The following is a 23,968-nucleotide window of genomic DNA, read 5'->3' on the forward strand; positions in this document are numbered from 1 at the left end:
TGGACAGCACTAAGCTATAGACTTCTCTGGAGCTCTATCCATAATCTATATGATCTTGACCAGTGATAAAAATGACGACAGAATGAGACGGTGCTGGTTTCCACATATGTCTTTTTTATGAAATAGCTGCCGAAAATGCAACAGTCATGGTAGACTAACCACATATATATCTGTACCCTCTATTTACGTGTTGATGCATCAAATACAAAGACATCAAATTCATATTCATTGTGACATAATAATGCAAAAAATAACAATAGAGATATCAAAGTTAAAAATGATATACAAAAACCAGGTTTAAACATGCCATAATGCCAGAAATATTAATATTTATATTAATACTTGTTATACAGGACGCTAGTCCTCTCAGCTGCTTAAGATGAAGCAAAAGAAAAAACAAAACAAAACAAAAAACAGTATCCACGCTTATTTCAACAGATCCGAGGACAAGTTTTAAAACAATACTAAAAGAAATAGCAGAAGAAATTCAAGTCCGTGAAAAAGTACAAATCTTATCCGCATCGAATCGTATCTGTTTGGAATCACTGCTTTCATGACGATTACTTTGGAAACCGAATGTGCACAGATTAACCGAGAACACTGGGACCGTCCGGTTGTGCAAGAACAAACCCAAGCCGGTTTTACAGCCTTGATTTCAGCCGTGATATGTTCCATACAATGTCTGGATCCTGTACATGTACAATGGAGCTGAGTGGAGGGGAATGGGACTGTGCAGACGTCCGGACCATTACACACAAAATGAGGGGCAAAGAAAAATTTTCATTAACGAAAAAAAAGGTGAACTATTTAGTGACTATTTTTCTTTGCACCAGTTGAAAAACATTATAAATGTATCTTCTATAACCTCTTCATTCTGATCAGTGTTGCAGTGGGTCCAAAGTCTACCCAGAATCATTAGGCATACGGCAGGACCACACTCTGGACCGGGCACCACACACTCACTCAGTCACTCACACCTGTGGACATTATCACACAGCCAATTTACTCCCCTACTGACGTGCGTTTGGTCTGTGGGAGGAAGCCAGATCACCTGGAGGAAACCCACACAGACACAGGGAGAACACCCTACACTCTTCACAGATTTCTCAGAGAAAACGTGAGACAACAGTGATGGGTAGAGCAAGTTCATGTTGAGCTCAATCTCATTTTCACCATCTGAAAATAATAATTCATGTAAAATATATTTAAAATAATACATGTACCATTCTGTGTGTAAGGGCCTCCTCTCCTCTGAGTTATGTTTTCAGGTGAAAAGTGTGTTCACCATTTCCGAAGTGTGCAGGGAACGGGAAGGCATCCTGTATCAGACCATGCACCCCATTGGCTAACGGCATTGGATCCAGATGTTTGCTGCTCACAGGAAATCAAGGCTATTGTCCCACAAATGAAATGCAGTCATTAGTCGAAAGCAAAAAATGCACTTGGCTAGAACAATAACATAGTCCTAATATTTCCATGTAATAATGCCTTATATTCACTAAATCTATTTTCATACATTAATCTCTTTCAAAAGGCATCGAAAATAATATTAACGTTTTTTCTGCGGTAGAAATGTGAGTAGGAAGAAGAAAATAGAAAATAAACGCAAACATTTGACATCAAATGTTAGTAACAGTCAGACAAATATAGGTCAAACATTGACACTTCAGGAAATTGCGCTTCTCTTCCCTCGCTCTGTTTCTCTTTGAAGACTTGACACGACTCTGGAGATAGTTCCACACATTTAAACAGCACGACCGAGCTGATTACACCTCTCAGGTTTCTGCCCTTTACAAACAAAATTGTAACAACAACGACCACAACGATGATAACCTGTGTGGGTTTCTTTGTTCCCACCAATCTGGCAACATTAAAACGGGCACAGGAGAAAGTCCTGTCAATTTTCTCGTTAATGACAAGATCCGCTGGAGCTGAGATTGTGGCCTTGGGGGGAGGGGGGTGGGGCAGGTGGAGGTGAAAGTGGGTGTCCCTGCATGTTTCTCGTGTTCGTTCAGGCAGTCTGAAGTGTTTGTTTTTTTTTAATTCCTTAAAAAAGTACATATAGAAAACATGCGTTCCAGTCCAGGGGGCGCTCACACACACACTTAGTCTCCGTACAAACACACTGCAGCCCGCCGAGACGGAGGACAGACATGGACAAGGACGTTACTCGGATTTATGGCAGTACAGGTCTTTCAGAGCTTTCAGTTCCTCGATCAGCGTCTTGTTCTGGTTCTCCAAAACGGCCACGCGGTTCTCCAGACACTTCACGTACTCCTTCTTCTTCCGACGGCACTCACGAGCGGCCTCCCTGAGAGAAAGAGAGAGAGAGAATTAAGAATGGAGAGAGAGACATATACACATCAGGTTTACCATATTTAAAATCTCTGACATATCCAGGCCACTAGGCGTCACAGAACTGTGTCATCACTGGAGAAAATGACTGATTTTACACTTTATAGCCCACTGTGCTTGCACTCAGAGGAACTTGTTCTCCTCATTTAACCCCATCCGTGCAGTGAAACACACATTTACACACACACTAGTGAACACTAGGGAGCAGTGAGCACACAGTGAGCGGTGGGCAGCCCTAACCACTGCGCCCGGCGAGTAGTTGGGGCTAGGTGCCCCTCTCTCAAGGGCACTTCAGTCATGACCTGCCAGCTCTGGGGATCGAACTAGCAACCTTCTGGCTACAAGCCCAGTTCTGACCTTTTCACTTAAACATTACATCAGCTACAGGGTGTCAGAAGATGTGGGCCGCAGAGTGTCTGTACCTGTTCTTCATCAGCCGCACTTCTCGTTTGCGTGTGGCCTCCTCGGCGCCCCCCTGGGTGGGCAGAGCTGGGGACGTGGCCATGACCACTCCCGGAGCGATGGTGCTGGCCGGCGCTGTGCGAATCTGATACGCCTGAACGTCTCCTGAAGCAGCTGGACAGGAGCCAGACAAATGAACAGTATTAACGGTGTATTGGGACACATCCACCTAGTAAAATGTCAAATAATTTTAATAGATATTATTAATATTATTATATAGTGAATCTCATATGAGACAAAAGTGAATCCCATTTTCCCTCTTGCCCTACACCGCTGAGCCCTCTACGGCATTTTTCTAGGGGTGGGTGGGGGTCTCAGCTCTTGTTGGGATAGAGGGGTGGGGTGAAGCGTGCAACATGGCCCTCCAAACTGGGATTTTTCAGATGCCTCTTTCACACATGAACTCTAGAGAATTTCTAGAGGTCCAGAGATGTCCTGGAGTGGGAATTTACACATGCAGCACATAGCAGGAGATTTTCTGTATCAGATGTACTCTAGAAATGAAACACGCGCCTGAGGCATGGGGGAAAAGCCTGTGCAGTAAGTGAAGGAGAAACTCTGGAACAGTTCCCACGCCATTCATGCACTGACTGGGATTTCACCCGGAGTCTTTACTAGGGCGGGAGGAGGATAAAGTACGGGTAAGGTCAAGGATGAATGTTGTGACTGGTCGCATTCACATACACACAGCTCCTCCATGTAAACTCCAGAACATTTTTGGATCACCGTTCTTGTGTGAAAGAGGCTAGAGTCACACTCCAAATGGAGGGTTATGACGCCTTGTGAATTACCGGCGAAACCCCCAGATGTCAGTATTTTCTCTTTAAACTCTATGATCACCAGTTAGTTAAATGTAGTTTCTCTTTATTTTCTCTTTAAACTTTATGATCACCATGATTTGTGTTGCTGTGGTGCTAGAGTAGCTCACCTTGCACTACTACCTGGTTACTGGGCACCAGGATCTGCTGTCCATCACTGGTCTGGGCGTACTGCAGGATGGTGGTGCCAGGCTGAGCCGCTGCGGCATTAGTCATGGTGAGGGTCTGCAGGCCCTGGACGCCATCTGTGCCGTTATTGGCCAGCTGGATAGCCCCACCTTGTGTAATGGCGACTAGGAGACAGAGAAGAAGACTGAGGGGAAAGGTCCTGATCTGGCAACCCATATTAACAGTTAATAAAAAAGCTGAGGGGTTCTTGTTAGTTTTAAGATCTACCTTTAACTCTCCATTTTATACGTGGAAACGAAGCTGCACAATCCCATTGTTTTGAATTCACTGCATTTGTGATATCACAAAACAAATGATAAACATATATCCACAGATTTAGCCTACTGTCCCTTTAAGCTAAAGGTACAAGCAATATTCAGCTGGATACTTTTAGTTTTTAAAGGCAAACCAATCAGAAAAGAGATCATTTACATAAAGTGGCCTAAAGGAACAGTAACAAAAAACACAGCCTGGGTTGGATAAGTTCATAATATTTGGCAGAAGCTGAAACCTACTGTACTGTCCACTGCTGGTCTGGTATATGGGTGTGGGGACAGTGACTGTGGTGATGGCAGGTGTGGCGTCCTCCTCTGATTTTTCCTCCTCGATCCGTGGCACTCCTGGAGCGTCTGATGACAAGTCATTCAGAATCTTCCTGCAGGGTCAAGGAGAGGACAGCTTCAGACTTTCAGAAGACAACATTTTTATACAGGAGTAGCATTAACAAGGCCTTTTTGTACTGAAACAGCAATTTAAAAGAGAGAAATATTTAAATTAAAAGAACAGCAGGGCTATGACTCATAACACAGCTCTTGTTACCTAGTAACTCTGCGTTACCTACAATAAAAAAGTCTTTTATAGTCAAGCAAACCACTATTAAATACATTCCCTAATTGGTGTAGCTTTTATACCTGTAAGACGGACGTCTGGAAAGGATCTCTCTGCGTTTCTGACAGTCCGTCACACTGTCCACGGACTCCTGTGAGTCCTCACTCTCCGCTACTGTAGAGATCTGTCAACAGAAAGAGACTTCTATATATTAGTGATCAGTAACAAAGGTCACATCTATCACACAAACTCCACTATTTTATTCATCCTGTTTTTTTATTTATGTGGCCTGAGAGTTGCTGAATTTCTCCGCACTCAAAAATGAAGCTCTCTCAATGATTCTTGGACTCAGGCAAAATGTTTTAGCGAGTACAGAACAGCGGTTGTCAAGCTGCTCCTCAATGGCCCTGAGATGTCCATCACATAAAGGAACAGCACAAATACGAGCTTTCTTATGTCTTCGGGGTTCTTTAGAGTTCCTCAAACAACATCTCATACTGTGTATGAGCTAGAACTATGACAGCTCGCTGGTCCCAATACAACTCGAATGCAGTTGTTTATATTTTCACCTAGTATTTTCTAGTATTGGCATGAAAATGATGCCATGAAAACTAGCATTACCCAATTATATCACACACAGTGCACATCATTAAGCCTGCAAATCTGGCAGCTAGCAGTGGACATAAACAAATTAGCATTAGCATTAGCATTAGAGTCAAATGATCTTGGCTGACCAAAAAGAGTCAGAATTCCAATCATTCTAATCTGCGACTTATTTTATTTCTCCATGTCATAAGTGAACTTTTCAACCGTTAGTGGTGAAAAAAATACAGTTACAATTTGAAGAATTTCCAGCGTTTTTCAGACCTGGAAAATACAACATTAATATTCAGGCTTGAATGGTGCACAAACTGCACTCTGGGGGACTGACCTGCACCGTCTGGACCTGTGGAGACTGGATGACCGAGGGCTGCGCTGCCTGGATCACGCCGTGGACCTGTACCGTCTGACCGTTTGGAAGCTGCACCAGAGTGACTGTGGGCCCAGTGGTGGTGGCATGACCAGCACCCACACTAACCTACATGGCAATAAACACAGACATAGAGAAAATGAAGTGCTATTTTTAAAAAATAACCACATTAAATGTAAAGTGGACCTCATTTTCCCCCTAATTTTCTCCCCAACTCCTGCTAAATAGGACTGCAATAATAACTTTGCTATTAATTTATCATAAAACATACACACAATTTTTGCCCAGTTTTTTTTACATAAAAATGAACGTCACCAGGATGTGAGCTGCTCCCTCTGTTTGGTTCAGTGGTTTTCTCACATTCTCTCTCACAGCAATAAATGATAGACAGCTAACTCTGACTGCTGATTGGCTTAATGAAAGGAACCGTGGAGTATCTGCCCCACCTCCTGCTGAGGGAGAGCACCGTGCTTCAAGCAAATCATGGCCTTAACAGATTTGAGGCAAAAATTCGGAATAAAACTGTGGCGTATGGGTCCAAATCACAACATGGCATTTAGTGTCCAAATACAGGACAGTTATTGACTCTAATCATGTTGGCCAGCAGAGTCAGATTACAGCAACATTTTCAAAGCATGCTATGGGAGGTGAAGGGAGTGTGAGCCAGAGGAAACAGAGGATCAGACTTAAGATCAAGCTTAATCAAGCCGGCACAGATCAGTAAAATAATGATACGATTAGCCCCTATACCAATCCTTGAGATCGGACTGGGACATCCCTATTTAGTATGTTTATGTTTATTTACAAGTTTTTTAAAAATATTTCAATTCCAATGTCTGAATATTCTTAATAATTTAAGTTGTTGCTCTTAAACAGGGTGTAATTAAATAACTATATCATTATTTTTATATCAGTGTCATAAAATTACTATAATATTAGTACAATTTCCTGGAAAATATATCAATCACAAAAATAGCTACTGTGACAGGCCTATCACTAATGCTGAGTTAAACATGCTTGGAGGAGAACATTAAAGGCTAAGCACCAGCTCTATGAAAGTGTCAAACAAATAAATACAGTGGAATTTGAGTTCCTAACTTGTGTTTATTGATAGTCAGAAAACATGTTATTTCTTACTAATTGAAGGAATAAGGTTTAAAAGACCGTTGGTCCCCCCCCCAACGGTGTTGGGAAACTCTAATAGGCGTCTTGCCTGTGACGTAGAAGGTGGACAACAACTCTAGAAGCTGCACTTAATTTAATGCAAAATGATGAAAAGGTGTGTTGTTTTTGGCTGCAATCATTCAATGTACAGTGGGACATCTGTGAACAAATGGCCCAAAGATCCCAAAATATCCAGAAAATGGACTAAATTTGTCAACTTTAAACGGGCACTTTGGAAAGGACCATCCGCTCACTCCGTTATCTGTAGCTCATTTCACTGGCGCTTTTCCAACAATATGGGCATGTAAGGAAACCAACGAAAGGTGTTCAAGAGCCTCTGTAACATTGAGGTAAACAGGGTAAGGACACTCACTTCGCCTGTTTTAGTTGGTGTTAGTTAACGGTAGCTTGACTTGCTAAACTCGGTGGCTCAGATTATACTCGGCTACGTAGCTGCATTACGGAGGTTTATAGTGTCGGATGAATTCGAGTTCGACTTTGATCACATTTACAAGAATAACGGTACCTCTACATTTGAGTTTAGCTTATTACTAGGCTATTGTCATGAATAATGTTGGTTATTTAGCTAGATACTGTCATAACAGTCAGTCATAACGGTGTTTTACCGCGGCGTTGTTCAGCTGTTGTCCACCAGTGACGTCACGGTCGCGTTCAAGAATTTCCGTAGCGAGCTCGGGTTTTTCCGTCAATTTAATAAAATTGTCAGTTTTAAAGCAAATTAAGCTGCTATTTTCATTTTAATTCATACTTATATCTGTCAGTAACTAAGATAATGTGAAATATTCATGGAGGTCCGTTAAGTGGTGCTTAGCCTTTAACCGCACAATACTGATAGGCCTGTTCTGGGCTACTTTTATGATTCGAGAACCTGGTTAACTTTTGTACATCTTTGTTATGATGATCAGAGTATGATGTGGTTACCTGTGTGAGAGTGGCGATCTGGGCCTGAGTGATTTGCTGGCTCTCTGTCTCAGCCACAGCTGTTTCTGCACCCTGCTGGGCCTCGGCTCCCGACTCCATGGTCATCGAGTTAGCTGCCGAGAGGAAAGAAACTTTACAGCACTTCACCACAATTGGGAAAAAATGACATCACTGCAGCTAATTTTACACCCAGCTAATGTGAAATGACAGACAGGTCTTATTTGCATGCACTATACTTACAGTATATTCATATACATTATATTCCAAAAGCATGAAGGGTATTAATCAGGAGTTTGTCCTAATGACTCGCTCGCTGCTCACCACAACACCGAGCACACAGCAGGGGGAGGGAAGACCAGAAGCTGTTTTTTTTTTTTTAGCTTTTTTTGCTCAGTTCTCTTTCTTCTCTGCACTTTTTTTTTTTAATGCGTTTAATCTCAACTTAAGATTCTGGTCCAGCTCTGTGATTGGACAGACACAGACGAGGAGGGTGGGGCTTTTCTAAAGTTAAAAAAATGTGTAAATGCACTGAACAAGGAATGTTTGTTTCATAAAATGTCCCCTGCTTTTGCAAGGCATGCTTACAAAAAAACAAACATGCTGTAAGGACCCAGCACTCTATTGAGTCTTGTGTTCCCGCGGGGGGTAACGTGTTCTTAAACAAACACTTCAAAATCACATACCACAGTTCAGCAGATTGCCAGCTGAACGTGCTCCAGAAACTAAGGCAAACTCAGAGAAAAGTCTCTTCTCTTGTCCGATCAACAAGGGAGCAGCTCTGTAATATTGTTTTGATGGTAGTCGGCCCACAATTAACTTTCAGCTTTTACATTGTTTGACGTTGCAAGACTATGAACATCCTGCATCTGTTGCTCTACATACATCATTTGCCCCTTTTTCACCCTGTTGTCTGATGCTCAGGACCCCCACAGAGCAGGTATGGGATGTTGATCGTTCTTAGCGCTGTGGAGACACTGATGTGATGGTGGTGGTGGTGTGTTAGTGTGTGTTGTGCTGGTACAAGTGGATCAGACACAGCTGAGGCTGCTGGAGTTTTTAAACCCCTCAGTGTCACTGCTGGACTGAGAATAGCCCACCAACCAAACACATTCAACCGACAGCGTACTGTGTCCACCGATGAAGGACTAGAGGACAAACCACACACAACATGCAGTGACAGCTGAGCTGCTGTCTCTGACTTTACATCTACAAGGTGGACCAATGAGGTGAAGTGTCTAACAGAGTGGACAGTTTTTAAAAACTCCAGCAGCAACTGCTGTGTCTGATCCACTCGTAGCAGTCCAACACACACTAACACACCACCACTGCTCTGTGGGGATCCTGAGTATTGGAGCATGACAGTGGACTAATAAAGTATGCAGAGCCACGGATGAACTACCGTATGAAGACAATGCTGAATTCGGCACCAGAAAAGACAAATCACTAATAAATCACAACTCGTGTCTAGAATGTAAAGGCCAGACGTAAACATTGCTGTTCAGTCTCCAGCAGTTTCTTCCGAAATTGGAGCGGAAGCCTGCCCTTTTCTATCCACTGGGAATACCACTGGACTCAGTGAACCCCAGAGTGGACGTTTTGGTCAGAGACAGAAGCCGGGTCTGCGACAGATGTGTGTTAATAGTGTGTAAACAAACTCTAAGCTAGGAATCCTGTCAGTGTGGCGAAAGGAAATCTCTGTTAGCATTCCAACCCCAGGAAAACATGTGGGCTGTGTAGTAACAAAACATCGCTGTCGGAGCCAATCCTTGTGTCTCCATTTTGTTGATGTGAAAACAAGTTGCTGTTAATCTTCGTGATGAATGAAGGATTGGGAAGGCAAGAAAATTCTTATTAACTTAGGAAGCCATTTCAGAAAGGGCTCCCGGAATTTTCTCCGTCAGAGGGTGGGAATCTTTAGGTACTTCAGGGTTAGGTTCAATCAAGGGCCACAATGCTATTGCAAACTATTGCTTATGCATTTAGATTGTCTAATGCTATAACCTGTGTTTCTCCATCTGCAGCAGCGGTTTGACCACTGGGGGCTGGGGCAGAGCACTAAGGGGGTGAGAATTCAGGTCTGGAAATGTACCTCTATTTTGTTGCTCTTTTTATGTATTTATCAGTTTATTAAATTCTAAAAAGTGTTTTTTATAAAAAGTTCTCTTGTTCATAGGGCTGGATGATGCAGACAAAATGTATTTCTTAATTTTGGTCGATATGATATAATACAATAAAAAAATTAAATTATTGATCAGCTCTACTTGTTCAGTACGAATATTATGAAATAATCCAGGTATGTGTGCTCACTGCCCCCTAGTGTTTACTACTGTGTGTGTGAATGTGTGTTTCACTGCATGAATTGGGTTAAATGAAGAGAACAAATTCCTGTGTGCAAGCACAATGGCAAATTAAGTGATTCAAATTTTAATTCTAATGTGCAAATTAATGTGTGGATCTGGAGGCCACCAATGCACACGCTGTGAAACAAAACCACTCAGTTTTCAGGTCAGAAAACATGGGATGGAACATGTTGTACTGACCCCAAAAGCAATCAACATAACAGCAAATTTATCACTGATGAAAGAAAGCTTTAATAATGACGTTTATCACATTTACATCTGCAAACTAATCCAAAGCAGGAAGCACATGGCAGTGAGGTTACACATAATAATCTTATACTGCAGCAGCGGCACTGAAAAGTCACACACAACAACACTGGCAGCCATCAAATAAGTCTTTATAACCAGAATAGGACATAGAAAAGGTAATCTCAGGATTACGACTTAGTAGCTCTAATGTATGAATTGCTATCTCACAGTAATGAGGTCCCTACATTGTCTCATTATTATATGTCATGATTAATGCATAATAAAATAAAAACAATAATCAGATATGGAGTCATTATTATGAGATAAGTAATTATTTAATGTAACAAGTCAATAAGAAATGCTAAGTCATAATTAAGGGATAGTAACTGAGGCGGCGAATCTTTGGGAATCCCACGATTCGAATCAGAATCGATTCTTGGTGTCACGATTCGATTCAGAATCGATTCTTGGGGTCACGATTCGATTTTTTTCCGATACTGTCAAATCCAAGGGTGTTTCCAAATGGTTACTTTTGGAGAACCGCGGAGGTGGTTGGATTTCTTTTTCTTCATCCTACATACTTTAGTGGTGCAACAACTCGTTTTGAAAACGAGAATCGATTCTGAATCGTTCAATGTTAGAAACGCGATTCGAACTTGAATCGTTTTTTCCCACACCCCTAATAGTAACACAAAATAATGAGAGGCTAAGATGATATGCTCAGTCATTAATGAGACACTAAATACGAGATGCTGACATAGTAAATCAATAATAGGGTACTTAATAATCATTTTGGAATAATACATCATAAAACAACATACTAGGTCATAAATATCAGGTAGTAATTCATAATAACAAGACACTAACATACATTACTGTTATTTTGCGGTTCCACCATTTTGTAGTGATGTCTGAAAACATACAGTGTCTAAAACTCTGCCCTGTTCACTATACAGTGCACTACTTTGGGATTCCTACCATTTCCAGTGTACTCTAACAATCCCAGAATGCACTGCAAAGGATAGTGTACAACCTTTGTACACTAGCTGACACTAGTGGATAGGGGATACACAATGCACTGCATTGTTTATTTAAAAACCTGAATGATAAAGTCTCCAAAATCATTAACTATCCTCCTGAATACAGTTCTCTATAATAGTGCACTTATATAGTGAGTAATATAGAGAATAGTGAATAGAGAGCCATTTCGAGCACAGCAATAGTGAAAAATCTTTAGTGTACACAATCTCAGAATGCACCCCTAGACACTATGAAAATAAAGAGGTAATATCCGCGGAAGGAAGCTAAACGTGTAGTTTTTCCACATATTGGAAGTTGTCTTTGTGTTTCGCCACCTAGCGGCGACAGAATGAACTTGTGCAGCATTTAAGGTTAAAGAGAAAATCCAAATGAATCGATTGCTTATCCCTGGTGTGTATCTGAAGTTTTTGTAACTCGTATTTTGGTTTCTGAATTTGACCTATCGAATTTGAGCAAATTCGAAATATATTGTTTGAATTTTTTAAGCTTTATTTTTTTAATCTGAGTTTATTAACCTTGAATAATAACAGTGAAAACGTGTTCTTGAAAATTCACGGGTTCAAATCAAGAGCAATTATATTCAGATACATATTTGCGAAGCAAAATATCCAGAGGTTGAAATCCGAAGACTTAAATTCAAAAGCAACAAAATTCAGATGCATAATTTCAAAGGTGGAAAGCAGATACCCATAATGCACTGCTTTAGTAAAAACCTGCAGGAGTTAGTGTCTGAAATTGTTTACTAACCCCCTGAATTCATTATCTATAACCACCAGTCCTTCACAGGGCAACACAGACACACACACAATTCGGACACTTTTGAGTCACCAATCCACCTGCAACGTGTGTTTTTGGACCGTGGGAGCACCCGGAGGAAACCCACGCGGACACGGGGAGAACACACCAACTCCTCACAGACAGTCACCCGGAGCGGGAAACGAACCCACAACCTCCAGGTCCCTCGAGCTGTGTGACTGTGACACTACCTCCTGCACCACCGCCCCCTAAATTCAGTTCACTATAATAGTGAGTAATATGGAGAATAGTGAACAGGGAGCTACTTCGGACACAGCGTTAGTCAATAACGAGACACGTAGACATTTAAGATATTTTTCAGTGTCGTATTTACGAGATAATGATAATAACAACTTGCTTTATAATAGCAACTTCATTAAGTCAATAAAGACACAACAAATATAACTGAGATAGAATGTCGTTATAACGAGATAACATAGTACGTCATAATAACTTTATACTAAATCACAATTATGAGGTAGTAGGGGATAATAACGCGATAAAGTTATTGAGCCGAGTAAGTACGAGATATACGAGGCGTATTTATGATAATTAAATAATTTCAAAATGTCAGTGGATAGTTCTATAATAGTAAGGCTATAATGAGGTAACGTTGCTAAGTCGTAACTATGATATATTAAGGCATTTTAATAAAATAATAAGTCATAATCATGACAAACTCAAGAAGGGGGTGTAAACGGGTTTCGAGAAAAAAGCCTCAAAAAAAAAAAAAAAAAAAAAATCAACTATGTAGATGAAGTTGGTGAAGGCGCCAGAAATTAACCGCTGAACCATTTTAAGGTGGAACGCAAAGTTCTGGTGAATGAGAAACTCATATATCAAATACATTAATCCTAAAGTTATTAATCTATAAGAGTAAAACAAGATAATAAACCGAAATAAGCCCAATGGTGCAGCCTCCCTTCTGTTACTCTCCCTCTCTTTAATAAGCTTCTTCCTCCCCTTCTTCATTACTTTCTCAAATGTTCTCCACTCCATCTCTCTCTCTGTATATCTGATTTCTCTCACGCTCCATCTCTGTCTCTCTTACTTTTTCTCTCCTCCTCTATCCTTCTCTCTATCTCTCTCTCCTCTCTCGGCCGCCGCCATGATTTTCTTTGTTCGCTGGCGGGCCGCGGTTGTTGCTGCTGTTTTCTTAAGGCGCCGCGTAATGTATGTGTTTCTCTTCTTCTTCCACCCTCTCTCAGGACACTCGTCTTTTCTCTCTTACCGATCACACGCTCTCTCTCCGTCACTGCCCGAGTCCTCGGAGCTCCACTTTTATTCAGGCCGACACGTAAGAGGCCGCGTCAGGCTACACCTCCGCCGCGTCACCGAGCACAACAACAACCACCGCCACCACCAGCTACAGCAGCACGGTCGAAAAATCCCGAGCCGTGACGGGCTCTGCCGAGTTTCCTCCGAAGCCTGCCCGAGTGTTCACGAAGATTACCGAACGTACACTCGATACAGCAGCGCCGCCGGACTTTCCCGAGCGCTGACGAACGTGCCCGTGTCTTGACAAAAACTGAGAGACCGCTCACGGAGATTACCGAACCGCTGCCGAATCTTGCCGAAGTTATATTCGGGCGTAATCGCAATACTATAAAATTGTGAAAGGAGTTAACGGCATAATCCCTCAGAGACTCGTAATAAAAGCATTTATTACAATAAGTTACAGTAATTAAATGTGTTATGTGTTTCTGTTTATAATAACGTACTACGACTTAATATTATTGCTTAGCCTATAACCTATCATATGAGCAGGCACAGAGTCACATGATTAACAAGCCATCATTTTAAAATGGACAAATGCAATTGAGTAGGCCATAACTGTGTATATGTATAGTAAATAATGTATAGTTAACAAGTTATCACCGAAAACTAGACAGGCACTTTGTTCAATTTATAGGGGGACTAGGGGGCTCTGTGTGTTAAACATAAGGGTAAATATTAAACGAGTTTATCATTATCTACAAACTGACGATATTACGTTAAACAACTAGACACTGAAATTTGTATAACTTCTGTTCATTTCAGAACATGCCTGCTCTGTCTTGGAGAAATACAACACATCCACACACACACACACACACACACACAATAGCATGCGCCACAATTTTCTTTAAGGTGGGCCTTAAATCAGACCTGGCTGTATACACACATTACAGAAATCGTGAGCTTGTATGTGTATGTTTAAAGGTTATGTAAACCCATATTAGGCTGTAAACAGTGGGGGGCAGTGTTAACCCTCTCCTGGGCCTGGAGAGAGGCTCCTGTTCTTTGCTGCTGGATGGTTTTTATTCCTGAAGATGGCACCACAAGCTCAGTGTGAATAAACCCCTGAACCCACTCACCTCTCTCTGAATGGATCTGGCTGTGGGTGTGTGAGATATTTTTCTTTTTTTGTTCCACGGCAATTCCTTTTATAATCCTCCAGATGCCAGTTTGCTGTGTTTTATCTGTTTAATAGCGCTTCGCCGCAACAGCCCATAAAAACCTGCCTTTTATTGTGACACAGAGCACATTGTTTGGGGAATTGACCCCCGTCCCGTTAATGAACAGCCACAGATTCAGGCCTGCTGGGGGGGGGGGGGGGGGGGGGGGGGTGACAGATTCCTCCAATATGTGAAATTATCTTTACGACAGCGGCGTTGTGGAACGATGCTGGAGGGGGGAACTCACAGCCGATATCATAAAATCAATACTAGCTTTAGTTGCTATTATCTTAAAGAGACGTGATATCAGCCATTCCAGTGTGCAGTCGTATTCACACACAGAAACACACACCACAGATTTCATATTAAAAATATAAACATGTCAAATGGATGACTCGCTTGTCATCTTGCCTACTGCATACAGGCGTGTGTGTATTTTGTGGAGTGTGTGTGTGTGTGTGGTGTGCACCCCGTTCAGAGATTGACCTTGAGAAGGGAACCACAATTCACTGTTGGTCTTCTCTCTCACCCCCCACCCACTTCTCTCTCTCTTTCTCTCTCTCTCTCTCTCTCTCTCTCTCTCTCTCTCTCTCATCTCACACCTTTCTCACTTCTCTCATTCTCTATTTTGCTTCTTTTTTCTGTCTATCACCTTCTTTTTCCTCCTCTCATAGTCTTGCTCTCATTCTCTTATACCTTTTAAACATATTTTCTCTCCATTTGATTCTCACTCTTTCTTTCTCTCTGCCATTTTATCTCTCTTATTATTTCTTCCCTGAACACTCTCTCTCTCTCTCTCTCTCTCTCTCTCTCTCTCTCTCTCTCTCTCTCTCTCTCTCTCTCTGTGTGTTGTTGCAGGGCTCTATTTAACTCCAGGTTCAGTTAGTTGATGGGAGGAATGCGAAGGTAAAAAGAAGAAAAAAAAAACCACGCATACAGCGTAAAATCAAAGCTTTCGTTCAGTGCTGCAGGTCACCGAGCAAAGTTCATCCCTCGTCTCTCTCTTTTTTCTCTTCTGCGTAGGAATGAGACTCACTTCTGCTGCACAAGCGGTTAGAAGGCGAGGCTCAGGAGGGCCCTAATAAATCATTGAGGCCTGAGTTTTGCTTGGGACCAGCATTTACAACTAACCTCTCTGATCATCCCTAAAATCCTATTTGCATCTTATTAATTTTTCTTTATGATTTCCCTGGTATTATGGCGGTTAAACCTCCAAAGTGTGTGCGTGTGTGCATGTATGTGTGCGTTTGTCTCTTTGTGTGTGTGTGTGTGTGTGTGTGGTTCGGGAGCGTGTAGATGTTTATAGTGTTTCTCGTGGTGCCATGATTCCCATTCGCTTAATTATGCAGCCAAGAAGCTGAAAGATGATGAAGTCTAGGAGTTTTCCCACTGGAACAGCGTTCCAGACTGTACATAGTTAACAAACAGAGAGAGAGAGAGAAAAAAAAGACAAACAGAACAAAACAAAACAACAGCTTGGAGAGGGTTTTTTTTATTTATTTAATTTTTTTGTGTAAAAATGTACTAAATGGACTTTCATTACATGGTATTTATGAACATATTTTTTAACAATTATTATAATTCTTACTATTTAATAGTAATTAGTTAAGAAGAGGTATGACAAACACATTCACACCTCAAACTCACACAAACACATACTCACTCATATTTTGGAAGCATCCTCCAAATATCCGCCAATAAACACTAAATATATAAATAAATTTAAAAAAGCTGCATTTCTCGGCTGTGTACGAAGAATCCTTCACGTCGGGACCTCTCAGACCTTCAGAGAATACAGAGCGAAGGTGCACACTCAGAAAAAAAGATTTGGTAGATGTACATTATTGACATTAAAGGTACAGACAGTGTAATGTACCTTTAAAAGGTACAGCAGTGGTGTTAAAGTCCTGTTTCATTCTCTTCTCCAGAAGGAGAGGGGGATATCTGTAATCTAATATATTAAAAGTACATAATAAAAGTCCTGGAGATTAAACTGGGTGCATGAACTCAAGACAACTTTAAAATCTACACTCTATATGAAATATGATATAATTACGTTCCCTGATTAAAGGCACTGTATATGTCCCCTTGGGGGTACCATTGAGATTATATTTTTATTATTATATATTTTTTGGTAATGTAAATATTAAAATAACCTAAAAATGAAGCAGTGTGAAAAAGGCGAGTGAAGAATGTATTGGGTGCTGCATTCGTTATGAGCTCCATCAGGAGAAAGCACTGTTCTTGGGATTAATATTGGATCCAGAAGTATGTGTGAGATTTGGTTTAGATGATTTAAAGATAGGGACTTTGATGTTGTGTGTCCACAGCGGGCGCACTCTGAGGTATCCGAGTTAACTCAGTGTTAGTCTTGTGTGGATCTTGTCCGTTTTTTCATGGGTTACAGATTATTTTCATTTTAGTCTTTCGTCTTCACAAAGGTAGATTTATGTCCATGTGTCAAAATAAGAGTCCAAACTACAGCTCCTCAACCCAAATCAGTGTCAAAAGTTGATCTCAGAAAGAGACATCAGTTGTTTAAAGAGGTGGGGTGGGGGGTCTTTGTTGTGTCTCTCAGTGTGTACCGACTTATTGTTTTCATTCAGCGAGACTATCTGACTTCAGACAAGTTCCAAAAACTGTGTTTGACACACTCTTTCTCTCTCTATCTCTCTCTTTCTCTCTCTTGGTTTCTCTTCTTTCATTTCAGCAGTGCTCCATGAGCTTCAGTCTCACCGATGGAGCACAAGTCCCTGTTTTATTGATGCGTGGGCTCAAAGACGCTGTTCTCAGCTTTCACACTGTGTTGTTCCTTATAATAGACATCAGAAGTGCAACAGCAACAGAAGAGGATACTGGAGACGGAGAGTTAGAACTCACTCTGGGAGTTACGTCCATGTCGGACAGAAAAATGTCGGACTGACCCATCTGTCCATAAAGCCCTGTTCGGATGGGATTAGATCTACACTATGTCCTCTTTCCAGGGTTTTTTGATGTTGTTCTCTTTTGTACGTTGAGCAAATTACAGGCTGAATTATCTATTGTACAAACTCAGCAGCACTCTGGTGATTTTAGTCCCATCTGGAAACACACCTGTGATTTTCTTAATCCCAGATCACTGCTGCTTCTTGCTGTGGTTAGGTTAGAAAAGCCGACTTGGGTGTAAGAGAGTGAAGGCACAGCACTGTCATCTCCCTCAGCATCCATGGCTGACATGTCCTACTGCAAGACACCTAACCTGCAACTGTTCCCTGGGCGCTGGGATGGCAGCCCACTGCTCTGGAAGTGTACCTGCATTCCAAAGCCTAGGCTGCATCATAGGTGGTTGTTCCATGTGAAGGATGTTTCGTGTACAGCCGAGAAATGCAGCCTACGTTCGAGGTTAATAAGAAGAAGTCTTCAGGACAATCCTGCCGAGTACACGTCCTACCTCGGCTGCAGCCTATGCTTTGGAACGCAGCTTGTGTGTGTGTTTGTGTGTTGTCTGCTCCTAGTGCACTAGTGTTATATGTGTATGTGTGTGTGTGTGTGTGTGTGTGTGTGTGTTCACTTCTACAAATAGGTTAAACGCTGAAGCATGCACCCTTGAAAATAAAGGTGCTATAAAGGGTTCCTTAAGTGATGCCATAAAAATACAGCTTTTGGTTCCAAAAAGCGATGCGTGAGTTTGAAGAACCTTTTAAAAGTTAAAAAAACCTCCACTCAATCTTGAGTTTTTTTACCCATTTAAATGTATCAGCAACAATAGTTCTTTATGGAACCAATTTGGTTCATTTATGGCATCGCTTAAAGAACCGCTCATAGCACCTATATTTTTATGAGTGTGGGCAGTTTCTCAGTGTGTTCTTGTGTGTTCTTACATTCTCGTGTTCCTGCTTGACGTCATCCTTCACTGCCACTTCTACTCAAGAACACAAACGCCAAGAACGGTTAAAGTATCTGGATGTTGTTCTTGTTCATGACTCACCAGCCTGAAAATGGCATCATTCACAAGTGCATTCTTAATGTTCTTGGTATTGAGAAACAACCATGTATTTATTTATTTATTTATTTATTGTACAGCTGTCTATTGACAATTAAAGCAAGCTAATGTAAATTACAGCGACACCTAGTGGCCTGGATGTGTCTGAATTATAATAAACACAGCTCCCAGGTTGGGAACCTGGTCTATGGAGCAGTATTTTCAGCATTTTTCAGGATTTTCAGAAGTAAAGATAATAAATAAACACTTTGATAAATAAAGTTGCTACAATTTTGTGGATAAAAAAAGGACTTCTGCTCTTCTAGCTTTGCCTCAAACAACAGGAAAATTCATAAACGCATAAAGCGCCGGTCTGTAATGGTTGGATAACCCAGGTCATGTTGAGTTTGTCTGTTTTTCTCTTTCCAGACGCTACCTGTGATATCTGCGGACCTTTCCCTAACCCCGACTGTGAGTTGGAGAGAGGAGAACACGGAGGTAGGCGTTTTAATAAAGCAGCAATAAAACAGCTCGCTGCTGGGGGATCTTTCACATCTCCATTTCCTTCTACGGCCCTCTCCGGCTGTTCCTAATATCCACAGGCTCGACGCAGGGCTATAGCGATGTTTACCCGAGCAGGCTACAGTAGGAGTGTGTTCTGAGAGGAGGGTAAAGCTGCATTGAGAGGTAATAAGGGTCCGGAGCGAGAGAAGGCAGTAAACAGCCGAGCCGGTGCCCGAAGTTTCTATTTTGGTTGCAGTGCAGGAGGAAGCGGCGTGGAAATGCGATCGCTGCATAATGCATAGCCCCCGTGGAGCAGTGACGGCCCCTTATACAAGCAGGTGCTCTCACAGGGAAGACGGATCCAGCTGATTCTGAGCTTGTTTGCTGGAATTATTGGGAAATATTGATCTGTGAGATTATGCATATTGTTGCTGTTGAAAAAAAAGGTATCTCAAAAATGGCAACTTTACAGGAGAAGGAAAGGAAACCTTCTTAACTGTCAATGGAAGTGAATGTAAAAAGATTTAATTCCAAGTAATTTTGGAGCATTTCTATTGGACCATTCTTTATGAACTTTCCACACAATGTGAAGGACAGCTGTCGTGTTCCAAACGTGTAGTAAATTAAAAATCAACAACAATGTCATTGGACATCAACAGTGTGTCTGTTGTAGATGTTGTGACGTCTGGTTCCATTCACTTCAATGGGAAGAAATCAGAGACTCTACAAGCCGCCATTTCACATCAAACCACTCTGAATGAATTTGACGTAATTTCACCCACAAAGTCAAGTCGTCTTGAAGGTCAGTGGCTTGAATTTGCATGGTGTTGCCTTGTTAGCTTTGTCATAGGCCAGTCCTGAGGCTAAGGGTGAGTCCCTGGAAAGCACCAGAAAACTCCATTTTGGTGTCTGAAACTAAGAAAACGACCAGGGAATTGAATAAAACAGACTCGCAGGGATATAGGGAGCATGTTCTGTGTTTAGCAGTGAATTATCAGAGTGATCCAGAATGAAGCATTGATACGCCGGCACAAAAACACAAGGCCATTAGTATTCTCTGATGAGATGCAGCGGGTTATGCTCTGCTAGCTTCATCTGGGCTCATCCGAAGCTGTTTGGATAGTGGCAGCTAATCTGTATCAATGCCAGCAGCACGGTTTAATTGTGCTTCTTGTCTACAGAAGAACTGACCCAGAAAGCTGTGCGTATCCCAGAACCGACGCTTGACGGCTATTTTTAATCTGCAGGAGACCTGAGAGCATGTCCAGGATGGAGGGTGGAATTTGAAAATGCTCCTAGAAACCTGGGCTATGTCATCATTGTGTGGACATCCACGTGCCTATATAAGGAATTCCAGGTCAGAGCTGGATCCTCCAAAAGGGAAATGAATAGGAACTGTGTCCTCTATTTTAAGGGTTTTACTAGATGTTTAGAAGGGATTTATTATTTCATTATTCATTATTTGTTACTTCTATAAACAATAGCTTAAAAATTATGTTACAAAAATGTTAATATCCACCACTTTTTGGTTTCTTCAAATACAGTATGCATTTATTTAACTTGCAAATTTATTTAACATAATCTCCTAAGAGATTCAACTCTGAATCATTGGCCAATTGTTGATAAGAAGCTCCCAGATGCTTGAAGAATCGATTCCCCCACCCAGCCGCTTCTGTTGCCCTAGTCTCGCATTGCCAGAGTTTCTAGGGAGAGTCTGGTGCCTTGGGTTAATGTGGCCAAGAACCACCTACAAGTGCAGGAAAATAAATGTGACTGACACACAATAAGACCAATCACAAGTCGGCTATTTTGGCCTGACGTGTTGAAGAAGGCAGTCTTTATGATTCACGTTGGACCAATACCAGAGCCACGATACGTGCGGATGTACAGAGAGCCAATCAGAGCCTAATTGGCATATGCATTGAAGGTATCAGCCTCTCCATCAACTTGTGGGTGGAGCATCTGTGGCTGAGACTATTGTTGCCCTAACAGCAAACAGACGGAAGCTTTTCCTGTCTCTATTTCCTTTCAATTTTATGTTTTCAAATCAGAAATAATACATTTATCAGTCTTTCACAATATTATTTAGTTTTCATTCCTTGAAAAAATAGTTTTCATAGTCCTCATCTTCAAATTGTTATTTTTGTTTAGTCCTTGTCTAATTTTTGTTGTGAATATTTTAAACAAATACTATTTTGCCAACGTTTAACAAAATTAACAGTGGCCTTCACACCCTCATGGATGAATGCCATCAAATCCACACCTCAGATTCCATACTGATAGCCTTGCTTTCAGACTACATGCTGGATGAGAAAGTATCCACACAGGGGTTCTTGGCCACTTTGGAGGGACTACAGCGCTTCGGATTTGGAGTAGGACTGGGAGATGAATCTGATTGTTGGACGATTGTCAGGAAAGAACATATTCTGCCCAGAGCAGAGGTCAGCATAAAAAAAAGCCTGGAATCTGAATGCCTGACCATGTGCACACACACTTGATAAAACTTCTCCAGTACTGGGTGCATAAATTTGTGTCCAGATTTATATATGTATTTATGTACATATCGTACATGCTTAAAACCCAGGGGGTGTGAGTGGACCTTCTACTACAACAACACTGTGTTTATGTCTAGTGCTCTGTATGGATGTGAATTCTGTCCCTTCATCCCTGTGTCTTTGACCTTGTAACGGATATGACATTCATCTCACGGCTGCTTCGACCGGGTGGGATTTGAATAGTAAATTTTTTCTGCTGTTCTCTCACTAAAGCCCACCAGAAACACACCCCCTGGACATTATGTCACCACTCAGGTGACAGAATTGTAAAATCCTTGGAATATGCCACACACCTCTCAAGATATTATTGGAAACGGCACTAACGCAGGCTCTTTTGCGAGAACGCATGAATAAAGAGACCCCACTAACCATGCTGATGGAGCCATTTAACTCCAGCAGCAACTGCTGTGACTGATCCACTCTCACCAGCACAACACACACTTTACCAGTGTGTTGTACCAGTGTGTTACTAAGGAACGCAGTGGATTATGCGCAATCTGCTATTTACTAATATATGTAAGTTGTACACTGCTTTTTGCAGTGCATTGTGGGATGTTATTAGTGCACTGAATAATATCTGCTATGTTTTTGGACACTACCTCAAAATATAGTGCACTATAAAGTGAATAGGGCCTTTTCAGACACAGCGAGGGTGAAACGGGCCTAACAAAGAATGCAGAGCAACAGATGGCCCAACTTGTGCAAGAAAGCAGTCTTGGTAACCCAGGCTACTTTGCTGTAATTGGTTTGCGAAGTTTGTAAGTACCGCACGTCTAAACTGGCGCCTGGAGCAGGTGGGCCACTGACCTATTAGCGAGCTAACGCTCCTCTGCGCTGATTGGGTTTTAATTACAGCAGCTTCCTCTGACACTTTGCCAATAATTGGAAATATTCAGCCCCCTCTCTTGCACCGAGGGTCCGCCACTGAGGAATACATTAGAGTCAACAATGAAAAAGAGAGGGATGTGACCTTCAGAGAGGAGACTGTCTGGATTCTTCAGGCCGTTCATTTATTTGCCGTCTTGGACAGTCTTATTTCTGGAGATCCTTTCCACACAAGACGTAGAAGTGGACAAAAGGAAAAAAACTATTTCACAAAGTGCCAAAGGGACTGGTTCTGTATGAACTTCTGTCCATTGTCAAAGGTTCGGGACAAGGTGCTTTTCCACTGCCTGGTCTCTACTTCAGTCAACTCAAGTCCAATATGCTTTCTTGCTTTTCGGTTATATATGTGGTACTGGGACGTGACGTGTAAACCTTGCAGAGCTCTGATTGTCCAGAGAGAGTCGTCACTCTATGCTGCGCAATGCAGACGACCAGCACTAACTCTCCATCTGTAAAGTCTCCAGCTACAGCAGAGATCACATTTGGTTTTATTCGACTCACAACAGCAGCTCGTAAAATTACACCGTGCTCTTTTGAAGAGGTTCAAACGCTCCTTGGATCAGTGGCTGACGAAAGAATCCAGAGAGAGCTGGACACTGCAACAAGGAAGGAACAAACTCTAACTGATGACGGAGCTGTGTTCAGTCCCATTCAACAACTATAAAACAACAAAAACCGATACACAATGAGTAAACAATGCTTAACCTTACCGCTGCTGTTGTTGTTGTTTCCAAAGCCCTCTATTCCCATTAGAGATAGGGTTTTGAGACGACACACACCGTATTTTGGTAGGTGGAGCTGTAGAGTCCAGTAAAGTAGGGACCAAGCAGTGGAAAAGTGTCATTACTGTCCACTCCTATCTCGTTCCACCTTGCAGATGTAAAGTCAGAGACAGTAGCTCATCTGTCACAGCACAGTTTATGTCAGTGGTCCTCTAGTCCTCCATCAGTGGACGCAGGACGCCGTCGACTACTGTGTCTTTATGGACAATGGAGCTGAAAAAAAAGGGACAGCGATCACCTCTTGATACTTGTGAATTTGACTTTTGACTACATTAAGGTGCAGCTGCACATGAGTCAAACCTCATTGAGGGAGTGGCGACAAAATCTCAGACAATACACTTCATTTGAGCAGAAACAGAGTGAGCAATTGTCTACAAACTTTTGGCCAATGCACTATTTTGCACACTACTGCATAACTGCAACCACGTGGGCCCTGAATGACACTAATAGTTCAGCATATGGCACATTACTGCGCAGTTTGCCTATTATTACAGTAGCGATGGGTATTGGATTATGAATATATTATGATAACTGTGTGCCATATGGACCCAATATATCCATAAAAATATCCCCCCCACCATCCAGTTAATCACTGTTCATCTTTAATCAGGAAGCAAAAAGAGCAGCGTCTTAAAGGAGCGGTACTGCATTTTTTACCCAGCAGCGAATAACACACTTACCCTGTGTCTCACACACACTTACACCTGTGGAC

At 41.8% G+C, this 23,968-nt stretch overlaps 1 protein-coding gene across 1 annotated transcript; it reads right to left on the reverse strand.

Moving 5' to 3' along the window:
- Positions 1–537: 537 nt before the first annotated feature.
- On the reverse strand, positions 538–13,485 carry creb1b (cAMP responsive element binding protein 1b). The gene is made up of 8 exons (XM_066686239.1): positions 13,363–13,485; positions 7,708–7,820; positions 5,563–5,709; positions 4,715–4,815; positions 4,319–4,458; positions 3,746–3,928; positions 2,778–2,931; positions 538–2,311 (listed from the first exon to the last, which is right to left on the reverse strand). The coding sequence occupies exons 2-8, from the start codon at positions 7,810–7,812 to the stop codon at positions 2,167–2,169; spliced, it is 975 nt and encodes a 324-aa protein (XP_066542336.1). The 5' UTR covers positions 7,813–7,820; positions 13,363–13,485; the 3' UTR covers positions 538–2,166.
- Positions 13,486–23,968: the final 10,483 nt, after the last annotated feature.

Source organism: Hoplias malabaricus, chromosome 12, assembly GCF_029633855.1.
Source record: "Hoplias malabaricus isolate fHopMal1 chromosome 12, fHopMal1.hap1, whole genome shotgun sequence".
Taxonomy (NCBI): Eukaryota; Metazoa; Chordata; class Actinopteri; order Characiformes; family Erythrinidae; genus Hoplias; species Hoplias malabaricus.